Below are 27,753 nucleotides of genomic sequence, written 5' to 3'. Positions count from 1 at the left end.
CAAACCCAAGCTAAGATCGTCAAACTCAAGCAACTCCAGTGCCAAGATCATCAAACCCAAGGCTGAGATTGTGATTTTTGGGTTTGGGTTTTCTGCTTCGATTTTGAGATCGTTATTTTAAGGGAAGAACTGTCTTGAGTTTTAAGGGCTTGATTTCTGGGTTGGGTGTCTGGGTTGGGGAAGAAAGACTCGAGTTCCACTTGAAATTGAGTTGTTTATACTCAATGTAGCACTCCAAAATCGAGCCTTACACAATCGAGATGTTAGTTTTCTAAATAGTTTGGAAACGATGCTATCTAACGAAATTGTTTAGAGATTAGTATTAGTTTGCAATTTTTCCTGAAATTATGTGTTGTGAGTTCCAGTTTGTTAAATTAGTAAAATTTATTGTCGTCAAATAAAAGTATAGAGTTCAAATCTTATGTACACTAAAAACCTATTAGTGTTTTGACCTAATTATAAAGAGAAATCATTATGGAGTGTTACCATAGATTAGAATTTTATCGTATCTATAAAAAATTAAACAATTATGTGTTATGTGTGAAAGCAAAACTTCACGATTATCACATACTTGATAATATAGAAAATATGTGAATAATAGAGGTGTGTTATTCTAATCACATATAGTTTCAAATTTTCAATATACACATTTCATGTAAATAACAGAATAGTTATATATATATATAAATATATATATATATATATATATATATATATATAAGTATACATTCTCTTATGTCTCGTGTTTTTTCAAAACTAAAATGATCAATTTGCATGAATATAACAATTGATAGAGACTAGTTTAATTAACAGGCTCAAGCATTGGTGTACGTGATTTGGAGTCAACATGTGCATAATATATAATAATAATAATAATAATTATTATTATTATTAGTAAGTGATAATAATTTGTAAACGAAGAACTTTTTATATATAAAATTGTAAAATGTGGGACTTTTATAGGAAGCCAGCAATTTACTCGTACAGGGGAGTGCGCAAATATGAAATCAATCTTACTATTTGAGTTTTCATATTCTACTAAATGCAATTATACTTTTTGTGAAATTTCTTTCAAAACTATTTTTAACGAGGCGTCAAAAGCTTTATAATTTAATTGGTTGAGACCTCATTTGAAATCAATAAAAAAAAACTATATATATAGCTAATCTTAGCCAAAATATCAAAGGTACAAAATGGATATTTTTTTCCAATAAAGATGCAAAATCAATATCAATACTTTCAGGACCACACATTTTCTCACACTCTTTTCCACAATTATTCTATGTAGTTGATTGTGATAGATAAAGAGTAATAGATTCATATGAAAATGATGAACAGCCAATCATAATTTGTCATGTAAAATAGTTAACAAAATTATGTTGTGAAAGTTGTGTTCTTTGAACAACTCAACTAATATAACATATAATATTCACTTTTCTCTATTCTATAATCTTTCATACATCTACTAGTTGCACCAGAAAATAATTTTGAAACATGAAAAAGCAAATAGAAAAAAGACAAAGTGGAAGATGTAGAACACCCAAAATCTCTGTACATGGATCTTTTACCGGCTTTACTTAGCTAGTTCTCTTCACATCAAAGGTACAGGTTTGTACATATGTGAGGGGAGACGAAATTTCAAAGTGGTACCTTCCAAGTTATGTACAAACTTGTTTGGGGTGGAAAGATTCCCAAAGATTGTAGGAAGGGAGGGGGAAAATTTCACATTTGGGGCACATCAGATACAGTTGAGTTCACGGACGCATTCACCACCCAATGCATTGTTTGGAGAACTAACATGGAATTTCAAGAGTTTAATCATAGCATAGGAATCATACAAAATCATTGGATTACTCATTCATGGTGAAACTTTTTTCTTTTTCTTTTTCTTTCATACTACTAATATAACCATCTTGGGTCAGGCTTAGGTCCAGTATCCAATAGTATTGAACCCGTTAAGATGATGACATTTGTCAACTTTTAGACACATGTCACCATCTGATCAGGTCCAGTGCACTGGACCTAAGCCAAGTCCACTATCTTGTTTCAGCCTTGCTAGTCAATTCGAGTTCACCTATAATTGAACTAATTTATCATTTTTTTTTTTTTTAGTTTTAACCTATGATATTCATTTCTAATGATTGTGCTCATTATCATCAGATCAAGGCACCAATTAGTTTTTAGTGTAAACAGAAGTTGAACCCCAAATCTCATATTCAATTATCATAAACTTTACCTATTAATTAGAACTTATTACCAATTTACAAAAGAGAGAGAGAGAGAGAGAGAGAGAGAGAGAGAGAGAGAGAGAGAGAGAGAGAGAGATATGGACTCACAATTTCATAAATGACAAGGCAATGCAAATTGCCAAAGGCACCAAGCAAATCAACAAACAAGGCTTTCGAAACAAAAGTAAATTACAATTAATATACTTTCAATAGTTCCAAACTGAACCCTAAAGTTTAAAATTATTGCAAATTTAACTTTAATTATTTCATTACTTTCAATCTGAACACTAGACTTTTTAAAATTGCCTAGTAAATCCAAAAATCTAACACAAAACTCCAAGTTTTAAAATGATGGAGTACGATTTTCAAAGTTCACAGTTCTATACGTTTCTATTTGAAAGTAGTGAAACTATAAAATTTAATTCATAACATTTTTAAACTCTTAGAATTCCCTTTTGAAATAATAAATTTTAATTGAAATTATCCCTAAAACACAATTTTAAAATGTGATTTACCAAAAAAAGAATAAGGGGCATTATGGACAAACTGAAATGGGAACCCAACCCAAACTAAAGATTTTTTTTTTGGGAAGAAGAATCAAAACTAAAGTCTAAAGTCTGTATCTGAAACATTTATTGACTCTTCTACCGCTGATTACTTTCCGCTTTTCTTCTTTAGATAATTCTCCAATCCAACTTACCCAAATAAAATAATGTCTAAAACCTCAGACAACCATTAAACCCATAAAAAGTTTCCATCAATCTTTACGATTAATTACAATATTAAAAAGTTCAAAAACTTATTTACTTATTTTACTTTCTTGTTCGTTTAAGAGTCCACTTCTTTATTTTCATTCTTCCTACTCCACTATATACTCTATAAATAAAAACATGTCACATTTATATATCCATCTATTTTATTAAATACTAAATTTATGTCTTCTGTTATTTCAATTATCTAAATATGATGGTTTATTTATTTTAGGAAATTGAAATAATAGAAAACCTAAATTTAGTATTTAGTAAAATAAATGGATATATGATATGTTTTATTTGTGGAGTATATAGTGAAACAAAAAAAAATGGGATATAAGATTTTGACCTGTTCCTTTATTGCGGTAGTAGTAACTAGTAAATTAAATTTTTTTTTTTTTAACCAAAAATACATTAAATCCACACCGACCTGAACTGTATACAACCAGGGACACCCACATGACCCTGTCCTTTCTCAACCGTTTCCAGCACTCTAAAAGAGAAATATTTGATGAAAGAATTAAATTATTTAAAAAAAGTTTTGATTTATTATTATTATTATTATTTTTCTCTTTGCTGGTATTTCGGGTCTCGGTTCCTCAATATATAGACCCTTCAGCACCTCCCATTGAGCTCTACCCCTTCTCTCACTCTTCCCCTCTGTCTATCAAAGTTTCTTCCTATAGGAGCCTCTCTATTTGGTTGCTTTATCAGAAATTTTAACTGATAAACCATAACAACATTGCCATTTTTTCTCAAATTAAACCACATTTCTGTGGGGAGGCCAGCGAAGGGCTAAAGGTTTCTCCTTTTTTCTGTTATAGGAACTTGAAAAAGAGGAAAAACAATCCCATATTTTAGCAATTTATATAGCATTTGTTACTGAACGGAGCTGTCTCTGCATTTGGGTTCATTTTTCTTGAAATCTCTTTTGTGTTAATTGTCCATATGGAGAGTTTTGTGAGACTCATTTCCATGGTTCCTCTGTTTTTGCTTCTTGGGCTTCCTTTTGCTTTAGCTGGCCATGACTATGGTCAAGCTCTGAGCAAAAGCATTCTCTTTTTTGAAGCTCAGAGATCTGGTTACCTTCCCCACACCCAAAGAGTCACATGGAGAGCTAATTCTGGTCTGCAAGATGGCAAAGCTAGTGGAGTAAGCTCATTTCCCACATTAAAAACAGAGTCTTTACATTTCCTTATTACAATTCAATGGGCTTGCAATACAAAGTTTGAAACTTTACTGTTGAAAACGTGTAACAAGTTGTTGTATAGTACTAATATGTATCAAAATGTGCAGGTGGATCTAGTTGGAGGGTACTATGATGCAGGGGACAATGTTAAGTTTGGTTTGCCAATGGCATTTACCATAACAATGATGTCATGGAGCATACTTGAGTATGGGAAGCAAATGGCTTCAAGTGGAGAGCTAAGACATGCTATTGATGCTGTGAAGTGGGGTACTGACTATCTCATTAAAGCACACCCAGAACCTTATGTTCTCTATGGAGAGGTACCTTTCACTTTCAAAGACCTCTCTTTCTTCTTCACTGTTTCTCTCACACACAAAACCCAACTTCCCAACTTTATCAAACATTATTTATTCTATTCCAACAGTTCCCTCTTAACCCCTCACTTTTTTGCTCAACTTGTTAGCATCACTTTAAATCGATATAGTGGTTGATGGTAGCTTTCCTAATTAAAAGAAAAATGAATTGTCCAAAAATTGGATTTTTTTTGATTGGTATAATGGCATCAACGACCAGCCCGTTTTGACCAATAATAATAAAATATAATTACTCCCTGATCACTAGAGCTGCATCACAAAATTGACATTTTTTGAGTACCTTTTTACAATTCGGACCGGAACCCAACAATTTTGTGATGGTATTTACTTTAGTTTTAAAATTAACTTTTTTAATGTTATGGTTAGGTGGGAGATGGAAACAGTGATCACTACTGTTGGCAAAGGCCAGAGGACATGACCACCGACCGCCATGCCTACAAGATTGACCCAAGCAATCCCGGGTCGGATCTTGCCGGTGAAACCGCTGCAGCCATGGCCGCCGCCTCCCTCGTCTTCCGCCACTCCAAACCTGCCTATGCCAATGAGCTCCTAAGCCATGCCCACCAGGTTTAAACCCACTCTTTATTTTGATATTGCTTTTAATTTTGCTTTTTCATAACAAGTTAGAATATGTTGCTCATACATTCAAATGGGTCTTAATAATAATTTATTTGTTCATTAATACATAACACACATTTAATAAACACATTTTTCTTAGAATTGATAAGTTATGCACGCATCCAATAACAATAAACTTTGACCTTATATCATATTCACTCAGAACTCGTTGGCTTGTTATGGTTTCTTAAAGAAGAAGAAAATTTGGTGCAAAGAAGAAAGGAAATTACGCTAAAACTTTGTGTGTAGACTTTAGCTTATTAGCTCTCCAAGAAAAGAAAAGAAAAGAAACTGAGTGTGGACCACAATGGGTTTGTGCGCTGCGCCCAATGTTAGCTAGGTGGGCTATGGTGAGCATAACTGACTGACGCAAATTTCAGTTTCAAAGCCTTTTTGCTTGACTGCACATGAAAATGGTTAGTCATAGTTAATGAGGCAGTTACACTTGGTAACTTTTGTCAGAGCGGTCGTTGCCTTTGCCCATCGCTGCCATTTATTGTGGAATCTGGAGAATCAACCAGCTTTTTACTTGTCTTGTAACCTTAATTGTTGACCCCTATTAATTATTGTGCAAATTACGAGACAGGATGGGAAATTTCAACACCTTAACTTGACAGTCTTTTTTTTTTTTTTTGAGAAACCCCTAACTTGACAGTCGGTTTCAATTTTCAATTCTTTTTTATTAAAGAAAATATATATGTGAGAGAAATTGAATCCCAAAACTTAATTTAATTGAAAAAAAAAAACAAAAAACTTAATTTTCAATAGTTCATTCTATATACATGTTTTGTTTACTCCAAAAAAAAGAAAAAAAAAGTCTATACATGTTTTGCAAGTTGTTTCTTGTATCCTATCAAAAAAAAAAAAAAAAAATTTGTTTCTTGTAAAAAGATTTTAAGACTATTCCTTTAAGCTATAACATTAAATCATTAAATAATAAGAGGTGTTCAATTTTTTTTTTTTATTTTTTTTTTTATGCTTATAACAAATAGGGAGGAAATTTGAATCGAAATTATCTTTCATAATAGAAGTGTGAAATACCACAAAGTTGATATCCCATTTTTATATGTTGTGAAAGGTAAAATTAAAATTTCAAAGCAAGGTGAATTAGTTTAAGTGAGAATTAACACTTAACAGTAAACAGTCATGTGATATCCCATATATGAAATTAAGAATGGGGGTTAGGCTGTTGAGTCTCAATCCAACTACTCAGAGTCTCATTTAATGTCACGTTGCAACTAGTTGTCTAGAAAAGGAAAGAATAAAAAAGATAAGGTAAGGTAACCTTTTGAAGAAGAGTTAGCTTCACTCACTTAACAATAAAATGTAGATGCACAATAAATTTACACACCACTCTTAGAAGAAAAAGAAGAAACTGGACCCTACCAAATCATGTCGTTTCTGCATTAAAATTTAATGCATTTTCGGCGCACATTTTGGATCGTGGAAGTGGGAGCTTTTACCCGTCTATCACGGGCAGTGTCCGCTGACCGTACAGATCAACGTACTTTCAGATCTGAACCGTCCAGTTGTAACGATCCGTAAAGGTCGCGATAGTGATGGTCTTGTCTTGTCACGTGAGAACTCTGTCGGTGCTCTTGTAAAAGTCGCTTATCCCCAAAACACCCTCACACTTCTCCTGATATTACATTGCATGCATTACCTTTACCATAGTATTTTTATATTTTATATTTTATATTTTCTTATTCATAATTCTTTTTTTTTTGGTCTTCAGCTATTTGATTTTGCCGACAAATACAGAGGCAAATATGATAGCAGTATCTCTGTGGCCCAAAAGTACTACCAATCCATCAGTGGTTACAATGTAAGTTTTTTATTTTTCACATAAACCATGTTTGGTGTCACAGAATTTTTAATTTCTAATAACGTGACATTAAATACACTTTAAATTTGTAATATCTAATCTGAACCATATATTGGATTGATAAGAGAGGTTTTGAATTAATTTTGAAGACTTGCTAAATCTATTATAGTGTATCAGTAGTATGTTTATATTGATTTGATTTTTTTTGGTGTGTAGGATGAGTTGCTATGGGCTGCTGCATGGTTGTACCAAGCAACTGACAACCAGTACTACTTGAACTACCTTGGCAAAAATGGTGATATTCTTGGTGGAACTGGATGGAGCATGAGTGAGTTCAGTTGGGATGTGAAGTATGCAGGGGTTCAGACACTTGTGGCCAAAGTAAATAATTCATGAACTGAACAACTTGATTTGCTTCTTCAAAAATATGTTGCATGTCAATAAGGACTTCATTGTATGACAATTTGTTAATCAAAACCTCAACCATGTAACAGTAGTGAAAAATTTGAATACCTCCAAGTGTATGACTAAATGGTTTTTCTATTCTCTTGCAGTTCCTAATGCAAGGAAAAGCTGGTGGCTATGCATCAGTTTTTGAAAAGTACCAGGAGAAGGCAGAATCCTTCATGTGCAATTCCCTTGGAAAGGGCAGTAAGAATGTTCAAAAGACTCCCGGTGGCCTTATCTTCCGCCAAAGGTGGAACAACATGCAATTTGTGACTAGTGCATCTTTTCTGACTGCTGTCTACTCTGATTATCTTTCTTCTGCTGGAAGAAATATGAATTGTGCTTCTGGCAATGTTTCACCAACTGAGCTTATCTCCTTCTCCAAACAACAGGTAATTCAATCATATTGTGCAAATTCTACATTGTTTTTGTTGAATTGGGGCTTTGATTATATCACAAGTAATAAAGATTTGCACAAGTTAACACTACACAAAAACGTGTTATCAAGTTATGTGAAGCATATAATTGATGTTATGCAATGTTAAAACTCTCAGGTGGACTACCTTCTTGGGGACAATCCAAGAGCCACAAGTTACATGGTGGGATATGGAAACAACTACCCACAACAAGTTCACCACAGGGCTTCCTCAATTGTTTCCATCAAGGTTAACCCTTCATTTGTCACTTGCCGAGGAGGTTATGCCACTTGGTTCAGCAAAAAAGCAAGCGATCCCAATCTCCTTGTTGGTGCAGTCGTTGGTGGACCTGATGCCTATGACAACTATGCTGATCAAAGAGACAATTATGAGCAAACTGAGCCTGCTACCTACAACAATGCTCCTCTTTTCGGTTTATTGGCACGACTAAGTGGTGGTCATGGCGGGTATAACCAGCTCCTTCCAGGTAAATGCACTATAACATGATCATCTCTAAAATTCACTCTCTCACATTGCCTTATTATGAGCATTTAATCATGATATTTGATGGATAAATTTTCTTACAGCGGTTGCCCCAGCACCTAAGCCTAAGCCTGTTGTTACCCAACCAAAGCCAACTCCACAACCCAAAGTTACTCCAGCTCCAGGTACACTTTGACCTCTCATGGGCCTTGGAATTTACCAAATTTGTTTAGAGATGAGCTTAACTTCTTTTTAAGTGTGTATTGGAAAATATGGTCTAACTGAGGATTATGTTTTGCAGCAGCATCTTCTGGCCCAATTGCCATAGAACAGAAGTTGACAACTTCATGGATTGCAAATGGGAAGAATTTCTACAGATATTCCACTATTGTGACAAACAAGTCTGCTAAGACACTGACAGATCTCAAGCTTTCAATATCCAAGCTTTATGGTCCTATGTGGGGACTTACAAAGTCCGGTGATTCCTATGTTTTTCCATCATGGCTCAACTCTTTAGCTGCTGGAAAGAGTCTTGAGTTTGTCTACATTCATTCTTCTTCTCCAGCAGACGTATCTGTCTCAAGCTACACTTTGGCCTAAGAAACAAACTAAGATACACAAAGAAGGTTCACACAGTTTATGGGAAGGTTCACACAGTTTCTGGGGTTGTAATGTAAGAATTGTGCAGCTATACAAATGCAGTCCAGAAAGGTCTTTTTCTTTTTCTTTTAAAATTTTCATCTTTACTTGTTGATTTGGGATCTTAGTAGGGTTTTAGATGAAAGTAGGATAAATAAGTCTGAAGCTTGGAGGGAGAAAGGAGCGAAGGGACGGTTTAAAAAGTGTGCTCATCCTCTTTCTTCTCCACTTCATTACTTATATAGAGTGATCTGAGAGAGGGGCAGTGAAAGAGTGACGATTGAGAAGTAAAGAAAATGACTTCTCAATATATTTCGAGTTTTTACTTTCTTTACTTCAAAGAAGCTTTGGGTGTCAGTTTTTGTTGTGTGATGTTGTAAGCTTTGCAATATTTCTTGTTTCCTATATGTTGTAAGCTTTGCAACAATTCTTGTTTCCCATATGAATATAGTTTGAGTAACATTATCTCCATTTACTTGTGTAATTGACAAATTGTGATGACTTCTGTTAATGGCTTCATTTTGATTTCTTATGGTCTTATGGAGTTCATGAATTATCAATAGAGATAGTTACCAAGATATTGCTGATACTATGTTTCAAAATTAATTGCTTCTTTAGTAGTCCAATAAATACAAGAATCCAACTTTTAGAAAATGTATTGTTGGGTGCCTCTTCTGTGGAGCTGATTAGCTCAACAAAGACAATTTACAGATAACTACTCAATTAGTAACATGCCAATGCGATAATTACTTTTTCATGTGTGTATGCTGATTCATAAATTGCTGATACCAACGGGGAAAACTGAAAAGTTACATGTTGGGGTTCCATGCCAAACTTGATGAAAGAAGTAATTGTCTACATGAATGGGAAAGACGGTATAACACCTGTATTGCTCCTATATCAACACACTTGGAACTGCAAAGTGTGTTTATCCTTAAGATGACAGAAATCACTTAAATTCCCAAACAGTCGGAAATAATTACCTTGAATTTGTGCTAAAACATTTTGGGTAAAAACTAATAAGTTACATGTTGGGGTTCTATACCAAACTTGATGAAACAAGTAATTGTCTGATTGAACAGGATACACAGTATAAACACATATATTGCTCCTATATCAACGCACTTGGAAGTTGGAACTGCAAGGTGTGTTTATCCTTGAGATGACAGAAATCACTTAAATTTCGAAAACAATCAGAAATAATAATCTTGAATTCGTGCTAAAACATTTTTCTTCTGGTGACTAGGCATGTGGGTATTTATAAGGTGAAAATACACTTTTTTGTATCTATATTTTGGGTCGATTCTCAATTGGTCCATAAATTAATTTCACTCCTAGATCAGTCCCTGATTTCAGAAAATTGTTTTTATTTTGATTCCTGCCGTTAACCCAACTAGTATGTAGTCCCGTGCTATTGCACGAGAATGGATATATTATTAATCATGAGTTTATTTATGTTTAAAAAACTCAGTTAAGTCTAAATTCATATTATTAACCAGAAAATTTCATTAACAAAACTTAGCAGTATATATATTTTAAATAGAAAGATGAACCTTGGTGACAATGTTTATCTAAAAAATCCATTCACGCTTTTGAATTTTCAATCTCTATTGGTGATTGAAATTTTCGCAGCTTAAAAAATTTTAAATTTAAAAAAAAAAAAAAAAAACCTTCAGAGTTGTACTCATTTTGTAGTTTTACAATGGGTTATTTTGTAACATGATGGGTATTTGTGTGAAGAAAAAACCTCTAAAGTTCTATGACTGATAAAAGAAATTCTCTCCAATCTCTTTTTATAGAGAGAGGGGTTTGTGCGTGTTTTTATACATCCTTCATAGTTGTATTATCACGAAGCAGGTCCAATGGATTTAGATTGGTACTACCGATTCCCAAAGCATAAGTGTTTAATGTGTTATTAATTTCATCTCATTAGCTTCTACACATGACAGCAAAATTAAAAATAATTAGATTGTACACGTGTATAGTAAAATTGGACTCCAATTTCAGATTCTAATTGAACAATTGGAATGATAATATATGATAGTAACAACAATAGGAAAATTCAAATAAAATTTCGAATTAAATTGTAACAATCTGAATAAAAAATTCCAGTAGAAAGACAGAGTGGAGTGATCCACTCCAAGAAGGCGACCAAACTTGCGTCAATATAGAATAATAAATTTCTCTCTGGAAAATTTACATTGTTCATAACCTTTATCTTTACTGAACATTTTAAAAACATAGTGACTCACATCTGCCATCCAGACATCTACAGCCGGGTCCTCTCCAATTCGCGTGAGATTTCATTGATCACTAAGTTCCTTTGCAGCCTGCAAAAAGTATCATCCATCGGTCCACAGCAGTGTTTTCTTCATTGTTATAGGTGCCAAACCTGAACAAAAAGCCAAATATAAGGATAGTGAATTTTAGGCATAATGTGCATCTGATCACATATTAGCAATTTTTAACAAATGTAAAGATGCAAACTTTGTAAGTGAATAGTAAACAAAACTCAGTGTCAGAACCAAGAAGAAAACACTTTAATCTGAAACTCAGTGCAAATGTAAAGATGCAAACTTTGTAAACAATTTATAACAAAGATGCAAACTCTGGCTTTGCTATCTTTTTGGAAATTATGCAATGTACCCAAACCAAGTTCTTATCACCGATATTAATCTCTTTGGTTTTTACGTTTGACTACAAAATCAAGAAAAAACTTAATTAGCACAATAACTCACTTGACCCGATACATAGAAGTGGTTTTAATGAGAATGAGTCCACATACATTTAGCCACATGATGCAAAATTCAACTTCAATTTCAGATTCTAGACACATGGCACAAAATTAGAGTTCTAATTTGGAATTCAATTTCACACTCTCTCTGCTTCACCTATTATTTTATATATAGATAACAGAAAATGAATACATAGTAAATGGAATACACTGTTTGTTGACGTAGTTAATAAAATAATAACAAAAATACAAAACTGACACTCTAACTTTCACCATTTTTCATTTCATTCTTCTAGATTTCATTTTTGCCAATTCAGTTTTCTAACTTTCAATTTTTTGTCAATTCAAGATTCTGTTACTACTCAGTTACTACTGCCATCAGAACTGAAAAAAAAATCTGAAAAAAAAGAAAACATTAAAGGGGAGTTGTCGTTCCCCTTCCCCTGAAATCAAAAGAAAGATATACTACGAACCTCATCTTCATCATCAAGCTCAACTTCTATGGCAAAAGAAAGTAACAAAATCAACATTGGCAAATGCTTTGTATAAATTATTTGTCAGAAACTGAAAATCAAACAGGAATTGAGCGTGAAATTGTACCGGGACTGTATCCAAAGTCCTTGAGGCGAAGTTCGAGTTCAGTGAGATCGGACTGGTTCTTCTTGTAGACCTCATTGCAGTAACCTAAGAGCTCTTCGAAAGAGACGGTGCCGAAAGTCATGGAATCGAGGAGGTTGAGATCGTCGGTTGCGATTGATACGCGGCGTGCTGGATTGCTTGAGAGCGTCGCAACTGGACTCGACGTGGTTGCAGAATGAACTTAAGCTTCCACAAAAGCTTCAGATCGACTCCTCCATTCTCTCTCTCCCGAGCCAAATCTTTGGGTGATTTTTAATTCTCAGTGATTTCTTTCTTTTGATTTCAGGGGAAGGGGGAATGACGTCGTCGTTCCCCTTAATGGGTTTCCCTCTTTTCTCTTTTCTTTTTTTTTTTTTTTTTTTTTTTTTTTTTTTTTTTTCAGATTTTTCAGATTTTAATTCCGAATTTAAAAAAAAAAAAAACCACAAGCAAAAACAGCATCGTTTTAGTGGTTCTGACGGCAAAAGTAGCTGAGTAGTAACGGAACCTTGAATTGACAAAAAATTGAAAGTTAGAGGACCGAAATGAAAAACGGTGAAAATTAGAAGGTTAGTTTTGTATTTTTGCCTAAAATAATAATATAAAAATTATATTTAATATTTTTTAAATGTCACCTTAGCATTTAAATTAATAAAAAAAGCCAACTCAAAAAATTAAAAAAAAAAAAGTAAATTAAATTAAAAAAACCTTAAATCTAATTTAAACTAAAATCATTTCTTAAAAAATCAAAAATCATTATCTTTTTAATTCTTTAACCTCATCAACTTTAAAAAAAATCCCTACACTATGAATGATTAATCTCAAATTCTCTCTCTCTTCACGCTCAATGGATAGAATCTCTCACTCTCCACTATCCATGGCCGGACCTCACTCAACCTTCTTTCTCCACCACGTGCCGGAGCTCACAAGCAGACCAACGGCGAGCAGATCAAGCTTCTTCTCACTCTCTCTTTCTACAAAAATCTGGTCTAAAGCTCTCTCTCTCTCTTTCGGCTTTCTTTTTGGGATTAGGGTTTGATCTGGGTTTAGAGAGAGATGGGCCAAGATCGATGGTAGTTGATGTTGATACAACGGAACCCCCATCGGAGGAGACTGAGACAACGACGAAGGATGTTGAATTTGAATCGGAATCGGAGTCGGAGTCGGTTTCTTAACGTCACATTAGATCCGATCAAAGAGTCAAGACGATTGAAGAAAATCCACGACGAAGTTAGGGTTCCATTAGAGAAACGAAGATTCCCGTGGTTAAGCTCCATGTAACGGCGACCCCAGGTGTCAATGAGCGTCGACGTGGCGTCCTCTCTCCAACAATCTTTTTAGGTAACGTACGTGAGGATTGCGGAGTAGCAGCGTTAGGTGCAGTTAAAGCTAGGGTTGGAAATGGAGGAGTCGTTGACGGCATCAAAGTGTCCGTTAAGTCGCCCATAGTGGTGGCGGCGGCGAGATATGGATGAATCTATGTTGGTGGTGGTGGTGGTGTGCACGGGGTTTTTGTGGTATTGAGGAGAAAAAGGAGAAAAGAGAAGAAGGAGAGATAAGTATTGATGCGACGATGAGGTGCGATTAGTGTTTGGTTTGAAAGAAAATCTTGATTTTCTGGGGAAAATGTTGATGATTTTCTGGGTTTGTGTGTGTTTGTTTCATAAGAAAATTTCTGGTTTTGGGTGGAAAGAAAATGCTGTGATGAAAATCTTAGGCATTGGCTTTTTAGATGTGAATTTTTTCAATGTTTGGTGAAATTTTCTGGGAAAGATGTTGAATGCACAGAAATTTTGTGTTCTTGAGTTCTTGTGATCTGGGATCATGTTCTTAAGTTCTTGTGTATTCACGTTCAAATCTGAAACTATGTATTTTTATGTTTTTAATTTTGTTTTTATGTTTTTATAATTTTTTTCAAATTGATAATTTTTTTTTTTAAAAATTAGATGATGACATGGCATGCTGATGTAGTTTTTTTATTTTATTTTATTAGCCACGTCATCATCTAATATGCCAACAATACATTCCGTTTGTCACGTATGCATTTTCTGTTACTGGGTTGACGGCAGGGATCAAAATAAAAACGATTTTCTGAAATCAGGGACTAACCTAAGAGTGAAATCAATTGAAGGACCAAATTGAGAACCTACCCAAAATGTAGGGACTAAAAGTGCATTTTCGCCTATTTATAATATACTCTTTAACGGGTGAGGATCAAAGCAATGGGCAGGCACTAGATTTGTGGCTTGTGTCAATCAATACTGTAATACCCGGGAAAAAAAAAAAAAGGATTAAAAGGAAGGGTATTTAAGTAAATCTTTTGTGGGGTCAATTTGATAATTTATAATTATAAGGGAGTTTTTTTTAGAAGATAAGGTTGAAACCCTAGCTACATATAAGCTTATTATGTCAATGTATATAAAGAGAGATTTTGAGAGAGGAGGCTATTCAAATGACTGAAGTAGAGAATGATTGACTACACAATTGAGGTAAGAGCCAATAAATCTCTTTGTTGTCAAATCTAAGCTTTACTTGGATTTAGAGTATATTTTATGTTGGTATTTTTGGCTAGTAGCGGAATTATCTAAAAAAAAAAAATTCTATGAGTTTTACGACATAAGTGTAAATAGAGAAGGGTTGGAATTGGGCAATAAAATCCTCTTTTTTTTTTCATTGCACGTCTTTCTTTGTAATATCGTTAATTCTAGTGCTTTGTTGGGCATGGAGTTGCTTTGGGCGCATATTACTCTTTTGTGAATATTTATTATAAGAAATAGTGGACTATTGGTTAGACCACCATTAGTCCAATAGCCTATTAGACTTTAGAGTCTATGGAGATAAGAGACAAAGGCTATTTGTTAGAGATTGTACTCAGCTTTACAAAGTATTCAATCCTTATGAATGCTTTTAAGTTTTAGCCTAAAGAATTGTGTAAGGAGAGTCTCATATTACACAGTGCTTGGGATTTTGTGTGAAACAAATTTCAAATGGAGTTAATACAAATGATAGAATGTGGAATATAGCCATAGAGAAACTGTAGGAGAGTTAATAGTGAGAAATTACTGGATACTTTAGAAGTTTCTCATTTGATCAAGTAACTTGTAGGTTATTCTTATTATTTGATTATTGAGTAAATGGTGCTTTAAAATTGTTAGGTGATATCTAAAGGTTTTAGAGACAGTGTTAGGGAGAAGTTCTTGTGGTGAGCTAGTTGAGGTAAGTAACCTTATTCTAATTGGTTTTATTTTGACTACTATTGCATCTTTTTAATTTATGAAAATTGTTTATAACTGTTAGAATTTTATTTCAACTTGTATTACTGATTTCCAGTAAAGAATTATCACAAATATATCTGATTACTGAATATATGATATATTTTATTTAATTATTTTTAGCTATACTGATTCAAAGTAAAGAATAAAGAACTTTCACAAATATTTATGAGAATTGAATATAAGATTTATTTTTTTTAATTGTTTTTTTTAGCTATATTGATTTAAAGTAAAGAATATAGAAATATCACAAATATATTTGAATATTGAATATATGATTATATATATATGTATGTATGTATTTGAATAAAATGTATTTTTGTTAGAAACTATGATTTCATATATGTGATTATGAACAATCGGACTATGAATTGATTCTAATACCTAAACCAATGGAGGTTATTCATTGGTATTCTGATACCCAGTCAATGGGGGTTATTCATTGATACTCTGATATGTAGGGAATTTAACCAAAAATTCCTAACCTATGAGAAACAAAACAAATAGAGAAAACACACATCAAAGAAAAAATAATCACACGCACAAGACAATATTTACGTGGTTCGGCAATTTGCCTACGTCCACGGAGTTGTAGGGATTTCACTATTATCAGGGAAAATACAATAGTGCACAAGAACACTCTCAAGAAACCCAAATCCCAATTACACCCTAGCACTTTCTCACAGAAAAAAATATGAATAGAAGCTGACTGCCTCTCTTTTCTCTATTTTCTCTCATGCGGCTTGCTCACTAGGTTAATTGAGATTTTTCTTTTCTTTTTAATCTCACGGCTGCACACGTTCTTAAACATAATATATATATATATATATATATGTCAAAGTCAGCTGCTTTTGGAATTGCTATTCCTTGTGAAATTCGGTCAAAAGGGACCGACTTAAAGTGGACGTGGGCTTGTGGCAATTCAAGCCACACATGGCCCACTTCAACATGATACCCAAACCAATGGGGGTTATTCATTGGTACTCCGATGCCTAGTCACGGGGATATAGCATGATCATAATCATAAGATTGTTAAGAATATGAATTACATTTGAATATTTGAATATCTTGAGTCCTTAAAACTACACATGTGATTTTGGAAATGTTTGAGTATTTGAACTATTTTGTGTCACTAGAAATGCTTATGTGTTTTTGGAATCTATTGTAAGTTATAGCTTTTGATATATAGAAAACTAACCGTTTTCTAAACCGTCTATTATATATTTGTAAGATTAAAGTATGTGACCTTTGTGCGACTTATTAATTTGAGACTATAAAACTTCTTCAGTTATTTTGAAAACGCATAGTATATTATAACTTTTGAAAACACATATTACATCTTATACTTTACAAATCTATTGCTTGATAGAATTTATTAGGACTTTGGTTACTTATTGAGTTGTCTACTCACCCCCTTTTTTTCCCTCTAGTTTCAGATTGTGAAGAATAACAAGTTTTGGGAGTTTTGATGTTGTGTTGTGAGTAGGAAAAGAAGCTTAGTGATTTTGGGATTAGATGGTTTTCTAATAGTTTTATATTTATTGGCCAATTGGCATTATGTTCATGAGGTTTGGATTTTGTTCCTCTTAAATTATTGGAGATTTACTCATAAGGAAATTGCTGAGGTATTTTGAATTTATTTGATTTAATTTTTAGGATAAATTTTAGTTACTAAGAAGGCCTTGCACACTTGTAGGGTGCTTACTTTATAAGCGTGCGGCAGTTGTCACGTGCCTATCTTTATACTTGGGTTCGGGGCGTGACAAATACCATTGCACCCAACAGGATGGTATCAAGAATTGTGAATGTGATTTTGGTGTCATTGGCTGCAAAAGCATCCTATATAAGGCCATCGGCTGTAAAGAAAATTATTTACAGAGCCACCAAAACTTGTCCAGAGCTTCAGGCTTTAAAGGAAGGTTGTTGAGGAGAGGTATGATCAAATTTGCAACCGTTTGATGACTGTATACAATGGGAATCTCTCAATATTGCATCATTCTTCTTTGATCTTGTTGAACCTTCTTCTAAGATCATTCGTATGGATTAGGCTTTCCATACATGCACCACTTGTTGAGAAGATAACAAGTGAGAAGCCTTCAATTTAGACCAAAGTTTAAGCCTAAAAATTTAAGTTCGAGTTTATAATTTAATTCAAAAGTTCTTTATTTTTCCTCACGTGTATACCCAAACAGCCCTGTACATTCATTTAACAACTCTAGGCTCTCTAGCAGTACAACATTGAAGTTTACCAGAAAAAGAGTAGCAGTACAACATTGAAGTTTACCAGAAAAAGAGATCAATGATATCATATCGATAAAAGAGATCAATGATATCATATCTATATTAACAAGAATTGCAGTAGCTCTACTTCTTCAACTCCACTACTATGACATTGATATTGTCACTTCTTCAACTCCACTACTATGACACTGATATTGTCATTGCTCCCCCGAGACATTGCCAGCTCTGCTAGAATTGCTGCAGCATCTCCAGCAGTACTTTCACTCGACACCTCTGAAATCCTCCGCTTGATTTGGCCATCAAGACATCTTCTTACGACCTCGCAGGCAAACTTGTTTGAGACAACATCCCATAGACCATCACTGGCTATTACAAGGAAGTCATCTAACTCAGTTCGCTCTGTGACAGTGACCTCTGGTTCGGATATCACATATGGCCTCAAATAGTGATCCCCTGCATCATATCAAAGTCAAAACTATAATCAAACATATGAATATAGGAGGTGGAACAAGTACATACGTAACTTGTGCACATGCCTATAGATCTTGAAGTAGCAAGTACACCAAGGACACGAGAGCCATTCCAGTTTAAGATCCTTCCTCCTGCTGCTTCCACTCTCTCCATTTCATCAGCTCTGTCCGGCTGCACAAGAAGTAACTGTGATTCCCATTAGTTTTTCCTAAGAAGGTTTCAAGTGAAATGGTTCAAGATAAAGTTCCAAGTTGCAACTCTGTGCAACGATAGGATTCTACAAATTTTGTGGGCATAACTCTGACAAGGGTGTTTTCAAAAAGAAGAAAAATTCGTTACATACGAGGAAGCCGACGGCTCCATTTAGCCTGTCAGCTTCACATGCATATACGGAAGTACGAAAGCGACGATGCCATTGGCTGATGACCCAACTTCAATACCTGACGACATCTACACGAAACGACGGAACGAGAGGCCGACCGGAAGAAAGAGGCCGACGGGAATAAAGAAGCCAAAGGGAATAAAAGAGCGTGACAGGTCCAGCGTGGCTTTGCTTGGCCTCTACGAATATCTATGCAAGGAAATATCTTGTACCCCACAGTTAACCCTAGTCAAGGGAATCCCTATAAGGAAAGGATTCCGCAAAATATATGCATTAATGAGGATCTTCCTTAAAAGAAAAAAATCCTTTCCACCAAAAAACGAATATCAACTCTATGTCACTTTAAAAACCCCAAAACCCTTTCAAACCGAAGTCCTCATAATTTATCCCAGTTCTAGCACTCTAGAGTTGTGAAAGTTCTCTAACATAACCTTCAAAGGGTATTTGACCGGTACCACACCGATATTCTTTACAAGGTCTTTTTTGTTTCTGTTTCGTAAATTCTATCTAGAGCACGTGAGGACCATGTGACTCACTGACAATTTTTGTCATCATCAACCTCTTTGCACTTGTTACCTTTAATTTTAGTTGCATACAGGTTGTATGCAAGCCTATGCACAGACCATGCGTCAAGGGAGTAGGGGTCTATTGTCCGTCCCATCTCACCCCCTTCCTTGATATGTCTGTTTAAAAGATTTATGCGAAACTTTTGTGTAAAGCACAATTCACTTGTTATAGCATTATGTTGCAACAAATCAATACCACCTTAAGTTACTGAATAAGAAGACAAAGGTTATACCACATAGTACTATACTTGGTCTACTTCTATATATTGGTTCACCACATCATCTTGACATCACAACATGCAAAAGAAAACTGCAGAATGATTCATATTGTGATACTGCTACATTCAATTCCAATGAAATTGTAATCTGCTATGTGGATTTATAAAAGCTACTTAACACACGCACGCACACTTGTCTCCATCAATGCAGACTCAAACAATGAATTGTGTATCCTAGCATCTTACAGTGTAAAGGTGTTGACTTCTAAGCTACTATCAGCTAAAAATATAAGGCTATTAGATACAGTCTAATGCTTGATGAAGTTCAAAATTGTGATGGTTGCATTATCTGGAACTGAAAATTTGCAATGACAAGCCACTTTGTGGGTGTGAAATGGTAATCCCTGTAGATTGGCAAACTCAACTAGAGACTGCAATATCGACCCTAGTCTTAAACGGCACCCTCAACCACCTTCTTCTTCTTCTTCTTTTTTTTTTTTTTTTTTTTTTTTGAGAAATAATTATAACATACTGCTAACCCTGCAGTTCGAACCCTTTCCCCCTAAACTCCAAGCACTTTGTACATGGGAAGGTGCCAATTCAACTACAAGGCCTTTGACTTTTTTTTCTTTTTTAAATCATTGTAGTTCACCTCAACTCTATCTATATATATATATATATATATATATATGGTCCATACCGATACCTTGATAGAAATTACCATCCGAAATCAAATTCAAACAGTTTTTCCCCCCCTAAAATTTATATCGGAATCAAATTAATATTAAATAAATATATAAGTTATTACCTTAATTCTTTTTCTTTCTTATACCGGTATTAATTAAATCTACGTAACAACAAATTTCACTTCTTCTTTTCTTTTCTTTTTTCCCCAGAACGATTAAGGTGACAAATTAAAATTATTATAAAAGTGATAATCTCATATGATAGTGATGTATTAATTACAATAAATATCATAATACAAATTCAACATTTTTTTAAAAAAAATTTCACAATTGTTAAAATAGTGGTGATCTAAGTAATGAGTCTATGTATGTGAACGATTTCAACTATTGTGAAGTTCATTATAAAAAAAGTTATGTCCGTGACATTACTAAATTACCGATCCGTTTGGACAGGGAGGATGAGAAGAGTAGAGTGAACTCAGTAAAATTGTTCCAAATTTAATTTATTTTTAACTAACTTTACTTTCCTTCTCATTCCCTCTTTTTCCCCCCATCCAAACGGACCCAATAATTTGCCACGTAGGTTAATATTTGAAAAGAAAGAATATGACATTTGTTTTCTATAGCATTTCACCTTATGATCACGTGACAGTGGCACGGCGACACCGCCGCGACACAGCACAGCTCTCGAGTCTCCACAATTAGCCACCACTACCTCCTCCTTCCCAACCACCACCACCACCGCCGTGGACCCCACCATCTCCACCTTCGCCCCACCACCACCACCACCACTACCACAACCACCTCCAGTCCTCACCTCCTCATCCATCTTCCAAAAGCACGACCTCATCACCTTCTCCCACTCCACCACCACTCCCCCTCCCTCTCCCTCCACCACCACCTCCTTCTCCAGCAGCGCGTGCATCCTCTCCTTACACGCGCTCGCCACCCTGGCCCCACCGTGCCCATCGTACACTCCGAAAAAATGGTACGGGTTTCCCGCCACGGAAACAAACTCGTGCACCACCTTCACCGCGTCCTCCATCACTCTCTGCCTTCCGATCACCGATATCGAACCCGAAAACAACTCCGAGTTGAGCTTTACGACGCCGTTTTTGGCCTTCGCTTCTCTCTTTCTTCTCTTGTGTATAAATCCATCCATTTTCACATTGTGACCGCCTTGGGTGTGGATTCAAATTTAAAGAGGAAGGGAATGAGGGAAATCTGAGCCGTTGGATGCGCGCCACCTGTTGTCGTTAGACGGCGGTCTTTCAACGGGTGAGGTTGGATTTTTTTTTGGGGTTTAAGGAAGACGTGGACGAATGTGATTGTTTCGGAGTGTAGACGTGGCATGATATCGAGTGCATGTGATTGGGGATTTTGGCGGGAGATATGATTTTGGGTGATCTCGTATGGACGTACTTGTGGTTTTTAGAACGATAACGTGGCGTTTCGGAATTAGATGCGGTGCAGTGCAGTGGCCAGTGGTCACTACTGCCACACTGCGTGCCACGGAAACATCTCAAAAGAAGAGAAATGCTGGGGACTACTGGTACGCTGCAGCAAAAGTAACAGGATACCAGGTGCCGGCAATTCTTAACAAATTAGAGAATTATTTTATGAAAATTTTTGTGAAAAAAAAAAATAAAAAGTGTTTAAATAGTTTTTTTTTTCTATTTTTCATGAAAATAGTATTAAAATTTTTCTAAAATAATTTATTAAAAACATCCGTTAATCTGATATTTGTTAATAAACTATTTAAAAAAAAAATTTAACACAGCTTTCATTGAAAATATAAAAATTTATCAATAGAATTATTTTACTTTGTAAAATTAAATTAATTAATTAATTTAAAATTATTAATTTATTATTAATTAATTTACTATTTTTAAAATTAAATTATTATTTTTTATTTTTTTGAAAAAATAATAATAATTTTTTTCTCATAAAAAGTTTGTAAAAATATTCTAAACCAATGCATCTAGAGTTTTCATTAACTTTCCCTATAAGTGGTGGCTTAAATAAAAGCTCATAATAAGAGATTATGGACTAAGATTTGTTATAAAAATATTGTAAATAAAAGTCAATAATAGATTGTCATTTAAGATTTGTTGTGAATATAGAACATTACTTTGAAAAGAATCTTAAAAATATTGACAAGGTTTTGTGTTATGAGTAATGCTGAATTCACAAAATTTTCACAATAAATTTTAAGTGGTAAGCTATTATGAATTATTAGTTTGTTACAAAAATAATATTAGTGATGAGTCTAGTTTAGAACTAGTAAATGTCATCTAAATTTGTTATTAACATAGTATTAGTTTTTGTGTCATGGGTAAAAGTACACATTTTTTCTTAAAGTAATGTTATACTTACAAACTATTTTACAATATTTTTATAAACTATTGATGTGAACAACTTCTTACTAGTTCTCATTTAAACCCATTATTAACATCATTTTTTCATTTACTAATAATCACTCACCACATCCACAATTTGTAAAAAAGTTTGTATCTCTAGCATTATTTATATATATATATATATATACAAAATATAAATTTTACTCAAGCCTAATCTAAGTGTATATGTGTGTGAAACTCTCTGGTGAAGTCTTGAACTTCGACCCCTACCCTCACACCCCACGAGAACTTATACTTGTGGAATGACCATTTCACAAAGAGTGTGCGGTGGTAAAAAGAATTTTTTTTTTTTTTTAGTAATGCTATAAACACAAACTATTTTACAACATTTTTAAAAATTATTAATGTGACAAATTCTTACTAGTCTAATTTGAGACTACCACTAATATCACTTTTTTATTTACCAACAATTAATTGGAAATTGTTAAAGTCACATCAGCAGTTTGTAAAAATAGTTTGTGTCTAACAATCTGTAGCATTACTTTTTTTCTTTTTTCTTTTTTTAAGATAGAAGCAGAGCCATATCTCCGGAAGATATATTTCTATTGGAACCATGATATTTCTTTAATAAAGGCAAAGGAGAGCACCAATATCAGCACGCAATGTCATTAACTATCAAATAATATCACCGTATATCTTTGATGTGATGGTTACTCCACAAGTATAAGTATTTGTAGGGTGTGGAGAACAAAGGCCGATGTTCAAGTCTCCAAGAGCTTCACACACATATACACTTAGATTAAGTTAGAGTAAAATTTATATCTTGTATAAAAAAAATAAAAATAAAAAATACCAAATAATGATTATTTCTTGAAGTTTTGAATTGCATTACGATAAAAATATTCTATTTTTGGGAATTCAACAATTATACAAAACATTTTTCTTTTCTTTTCATTGCTTAAAAAAATAAAAATCTTGAAACCAGGAATGTGATAATTTGAAGGTACAACTATATTTTTGCAAGCTATGGTTACCCGTGAAATATCCGCCATTTGTTGAAGCATGTCATTTGCAAAAAAATTAAAATGTCATCATAGACTCCACACTCGAAACTCGACATCCCTATAGTTTTATATAATTATAATAATTATTTTTTATGGATGAAAGATAAAAAGACCCCAATTGATATATATATATATATTACTGTTAAAGCTAAAATCCAAAATGTGGCGTGTGACAATTTTTTTTTTTTTTTGTTGGAAATGTGGCAATTTTATTTGAGTTGGAAATTTGGGCTTGAGTTGATGTTTCATTCAAAGGAAGATGGATATAAACTGAATTCATACGTGGGCTACAAGTATTGGGCTAGTGCCTAGTAGCTTTAGTTTTGTTGCAATGCTTATGGCTTATGGGGATTTGAAATTATTAAATCGATAGCTAGTAGAGGAGTCATCAACCACTGAAACTGATGAATTTGAAAAATCCAAAAAATAACAATTCAGAGCTTTATAAAAAGCATACAGTAGTAGAAGTCTCAGTGGGCACCACGCGTGGTTTGGGTAGTACGCTTTGGCCAAGTGGACTGAGGCAGAGAAAATGAGTCGTCATCTAGTTTTATGGTCTAGGAACTATGAATATAGTGCCCTTACGTGAAAGGACTTGATCTTATTACCAGAGTATGAGTTTGGAGTTTATGTATAGTCTTGAGAAGGTGTTAGGTACTCAAAACCGCCCGACCCGTGGATTGACTTCCATTTATTATGTCTTATGTCTTAATCTTATTAAAGACACACTCAACATTGCATCTTAAACACACACACACACACAAGCATACATCTAAGCATAGAACATGACATTTCATCCCAAAACCTAACATATATCTATCATGCTTTTCATACCATCACAAACCTTAGCATACATCTATCATGGTAATCATCTCATCCAAGGCAGCAAACAAATCAAGACAAAAACATGGGCATGGCAACAAGGTATCAATCATCAAATATATCCCAAACAACTAGACATGAAATCAAGCATTAAACAAACATATTCATCAACCAACATGCATGTTCATATGAATACATGACTTACCTTACTTACTTTACTGCATCACAGCACCCATGCATCAATGAATGGACATATGAATGCATGTTCATGGTATTAAAGCAAGAAATAAAGGAAAATCCTAATCTAGCATGTTAAAGGCAAACAAACAACTAAACAAAGGAACAGAGACTTAGAAAGCATAAAAATGAACAAAACATGGGCATATGACATGAAAGAAACAAAGAAGCAAAAGTAGAAAAACTCAAATTAGGGTTTCTGGGTACAAGTACGTGTGCACATACATAGGCCTGTGTATGTAGGCCAATTGTATGCATACGCATACTTTGAGCTTGCGAAACATGTGCATGCAGACATGCCTTGAAGAACCCTAACCTAGAAAGCAAGAACAGAAACTAAAAAACAACAAATCTAACAACCTAACATGCTTTAAAACAGAAAACAACTAAAACCTAAACTAAGCAAACACAAACAAAGAAAGGAAGCAAAACTAAAAAGAGATTAAAAAGCAAAAATGAAAGAAATACCTCACAACAAAATGCCCTTTGGCTTGATTTTGACCGCTCCTCAGTCAAATCTATTCACAACCAAACAAAAATGATTACTAAACTTCAAAACTTGAAGATTAAGACCAGAAAATGTCTCAATCAAAATAAAATTGACTTGGAGATGTTTTATGAACAACTCCCTCTTGATTCATTAGACTATTTCTAATGAATCTTAGGTTTTCCCTTAGAGCTTTCTGTGTGTGTTTGAAAATGTACCATATATGGCTTTATATAGTGAGAAAATAGAGGTTTGGAACGGCTCCCAAACGATGTAAGATTCGTTTCAAATCTCAACATTAATGCAGAAAAACTTATCTTTCATAGTTTCTAGAACTCTAACTGCGTGCGCAGGTCCGTTCATGTGTATGCATGCAGCAAACCTACGTACACAGGCCGAGGGTTTCCATGGCTTTTTATTTTCAAAAAATAGATTTATTTACTCATAAAAAGTTATATTTTCCATTTTGACATTTCTTAAGTTAATTTGTAATTTGATTGGGCCACAAACCAACCTTGAGCCTTAAAATTTTAGCATGATTGAGGAAAAGGGGTTCGACTTCTGAGTCGTAAAAGATACAAAATACGGTGTTTACTGTTCTTATCCCATAAGAATTTTTTTTTTTTTTAAAAAGGTTCTCTCTCTTTCTGAATTTTATGTTGTGTTTACAGTTTAGAGAAACTGCGAAAAAGATTACTATGTTAGTAACTTTCACCAGTTATGAGATGCCACTTTAATGTACAAATAAGCAATAGCTTTGCATTTTGTGCTATTATACTACTCATTATTAGGGTCGTTTAACGGATTTTTTTATTATATATATATATAAATATTTGTTAATGGATAATTTAAAAAAATATAATTTTTTTGAAAAATATATAAGGCGTTCAAAAAATTAATTTTTTTTAATTAAAAATATTTTATAAACCAATGCATATACGCAATAAAATAGCAAAGCCGCAAAAGCATAGAGTTCTTTTTAAAAAATACTTGGCTATCCTATTGGTTTTGGTTGGCGGTGTCAACTTCTTGGGCTTATAATTAAGTTTCTTTTTGGTCTTATGCCCTTTCAATCACACAAAGAGTTTTAGGAAGAGCCCGTTGAAAGATATTTTGTGCCATGTTTATGGGGATGCAAAACGTTGAAACTTGAAAGCCGCAACAATGACTCATCAACCATTTCGCTCTCTTTTATTTGGCGACATGCAAACAAAGTAGCTCACTCTTTATCTGGTGCTAGGTTGTCTTCAAACTTAACAGTTTGGATGGAAGAGGTTCTATCATATGTTTGAGTATCAGTTAAACAAGCCGATTTGGCTAATACTCATCAATGTAATTCTTGTCCTGTTTCTGAAAAAGTTATTAAAAAAAATTTTAAGAGCAATTACAACAGTCAATGTAAAATATAAAAAATGGTTAATTTTACACATTTTTCTTCCGGTCAATGTAAAATACAAAAAATTGTCAATTTTACACATTTTTGTTCAAAAATTATCCACATTAGAGGGTCTATTACATTGTACATAGGCAAAATTATTACACTAATTGTGTAAATATACACAATTACAATAGTTTTCTATTTTATTATTTAAATCAATTTTTTCTCTCTCCTCTTCCTTTTTCCCCGACTCTCTTCAATTCCCCCCCCCCCCCCAAAAAAAAAGAGGAAGAAGAAGAAGAAGAAATCAACTCAAATAAATTGAGAACACTATCACAAATCCAACTCAAAATCAACCCACACCAAACCTACTGTCGTCATTGCTGTTGAAGTTTAGGTGGAGTGCTCACTGTTGCCATAAGAGAGAAAGTGAAGATTCAGACCTTACTAACCTGAATTGGGTCTGTGATGGTTGGTTCAAGGGTCGGGTTTGACTTAGACCTATATAATAATGTCGAAAATGGACTTGGAGGTTTGTTTATGGAGTTTTTTGGTGTAAGAAACCCCAATTCTCAAACCTACATGGAATCCAAAATAAAATAAAAGAGATGAGAGAGAATGAGAGGATAGCAACTGCTGTTTGTGGTGGTGCCGCTAAGCTTCGCTACCACCAGTGGTGGTGAAGGCTTTAGAGCTCTTTCTTTGGACAAAGGTCAAGGCGAGTTCTGGATATGGAGGATTGCGAGAGACAGAGAGTTTTAGAGATTGAGAGAAGATGGTTGGGCCATGGAGAGAGAGAGAGAGAGAGAGAGAGTATATTGTTCATTAAATATAAAGAGAGAAAGTGCGTGTTTTAATGTGGGTATGTGAAATAATTAAAAAATATATATTATTTAAAGAAAATAGAGTGTATAATAGATAATCTGATGTTGGTGTTTTTGCAAATTACTTGTTCAAAATAGAAAATGTGGGTTCTTATATTAAAATAGACAAAATATTTTAAACAGACTGATGTGAATGCTCTAACATTTGAAAATTTTGATCTGCTCTAAAAGTATTAGTCTATTAGCTTTAATTATTAAGACTTATCATTAATGTATAAAAAGTATTTAGTGAAGTGAGAGAACCATGTTAGTAGTGTCCAATGGTCGTCCCACCCAATAAAAAAATGTTAAGTGTTTTAATTTTTTTTATAATGAAAATAAGTGTTTTAATTTAATGACTCTTAACCACACGAATAACATAT

General features: G+C 34.0%; 2 protein-coding genes across 4 annotated transcripts; one reads left to right on the top strand and one right to left on the bottom strand.

The window, feature by feature from the left end:
* Window positions 1-3,606: 3,606 nt before the first annotated feature.
* Window positions 3,607-9,451, top strand: LOC115975302 (endoglucanase 6). Of its 2 annotated transcripts, none has more exons than XM_031096031.1 (9): window positions 3,607-4,132; window positions 4,277-4,489; window positions 4,910-5,110; window positions 6,897-6,986; window positions 7,203-7,367; window positions 7,541-7,825; window positions 7,988-8,336; window positions 8,437-8,517; window positions 8,637-9,451. In XM_031096031.1, the coding sequence occupies exons 1-9, from the start codon at window positions 3,929-3,931 to the stop codon at window positions 8,930-8,932; spliced, it is 1,884 nt and encodes a 627-aa protein (XP_030951891.1). In that variant the 5' UTR covers window positions 3,607-3,928; the 3' UTR covers window positions 8,933-9,451. The 2 variants fall into 2 exon arrangements, with proteins under 2 accessions (XP_030951891.1, XP_030951890.1); XM_031096030.1 differs by having other exon boundaries at window positions 8,634-9,451.
* Window positions 9,452-17,736: 8,285 nt separating this feature from the next.
* LOC115975374 (probable protein phosphatase 2C 8) lies at window positions 17,737-21,538 on the bottom strand. 2 transcript variants are annotated; one of them, XM_031096132.1, is made up of 3 exons: window positions 20,794-21,538; window positions 18,373-18,493; window positions 17,737-18,289 (listed from the first exon to the last, which is right to left on the bottom strand). In XM_031096132.1, exons 1-3 carry the CDS (start codon window positions 21,319-21,321, stop codon window positions 17,997-17,999), a joined length of 942 nt encoding a protein of 313 aa, XP_030951992.1. In that variant the 5' UTR covers window positions 21,322-21,538; the 3' UTR covers window positions 17,737-17,996. The 2 variants fall into 2 exon arrangements, with proteins under 2 accessions (XP_030951992.1, XP_030951993.1); XM_031096133.1 differs by having other exon boundaries at window positions 18,373-18,478; window positions 20,794-21,537.
* Window positions 21,539-27,753: the final 6,215 nt, after the last annotated feature.

The sequence above is a fragment of the Quercus lobata genome, chromosome 2 (assembly GCF_001633185.2).
Source record: "Quercus lobata isolate SW786 chromosome 2, ValleyOak3.0 Primary Assembly, whole genome shotgun sequence".
Classification (NCBI taxonomy): domain Eukaryota; kingdom Viridiplantae; phylum Streptophyta; class Magnoliopsida; order Fagales; family Fagaceae; genus Quercus; species Quercus lobata.
The sequence above is the reverse complement of the archived record's forward strand: the minus strand, read 5'-3'. Positions and strand labels throughout refer to the sequence as shown.

What these genes read in the sequence shown, in the direction of transcription:
- LOC115975302 (XM_031096030.1), top strand. Translation starts at nt 3,929, where the DNA reads ATGGAGAGTTTTGTGAGACTCATTTCCATGGTTCCTCTGTTTTTGCTT. An exon ending in TTCAGACACTTGTGGCCAAA is followed by an intron (nt 7,368 to 7,540) that starts GTAAATAATTCA and finishes ATTCTCTTGCAG; the next exon opens with TTCCTAATGCAAGGAAAAGC. An exon ending in GTATAACCAGCTCCTTCCAG is followed by an intron (nt 8,337 to 8,436) that starts GTAAATGCACTA and finishes ATTTTCTTACAG; the next exon opens with CGGTTGCCCCAGCACCTAAG.
- LOC115975374 (XM_031096132.1), bottom strand. Translation starts at nt 21,321, where the DNA reads ATGGATGGATTTATACACAAGAGAAGAAAGAGAGAAGCGAAGGCCAAA. An exon ending in CACTGTCACGTGATCATAAG is followed by an intron (nt 18,494 to 20,793) that starts GTGAAATGCTAT and finishes TGGGAATCACAG; the next exon opens with TTACTTCTTGTGCAGCCGGA. An exon ending in TGCTACTTCAAGATCTATAG is followed by an intron (nt 18,290 to 18,372) that starts GCATGTGCACAA and finishes GATATGATGCAG; the next exon opens with GGGATCACTATTTGAGGCCA.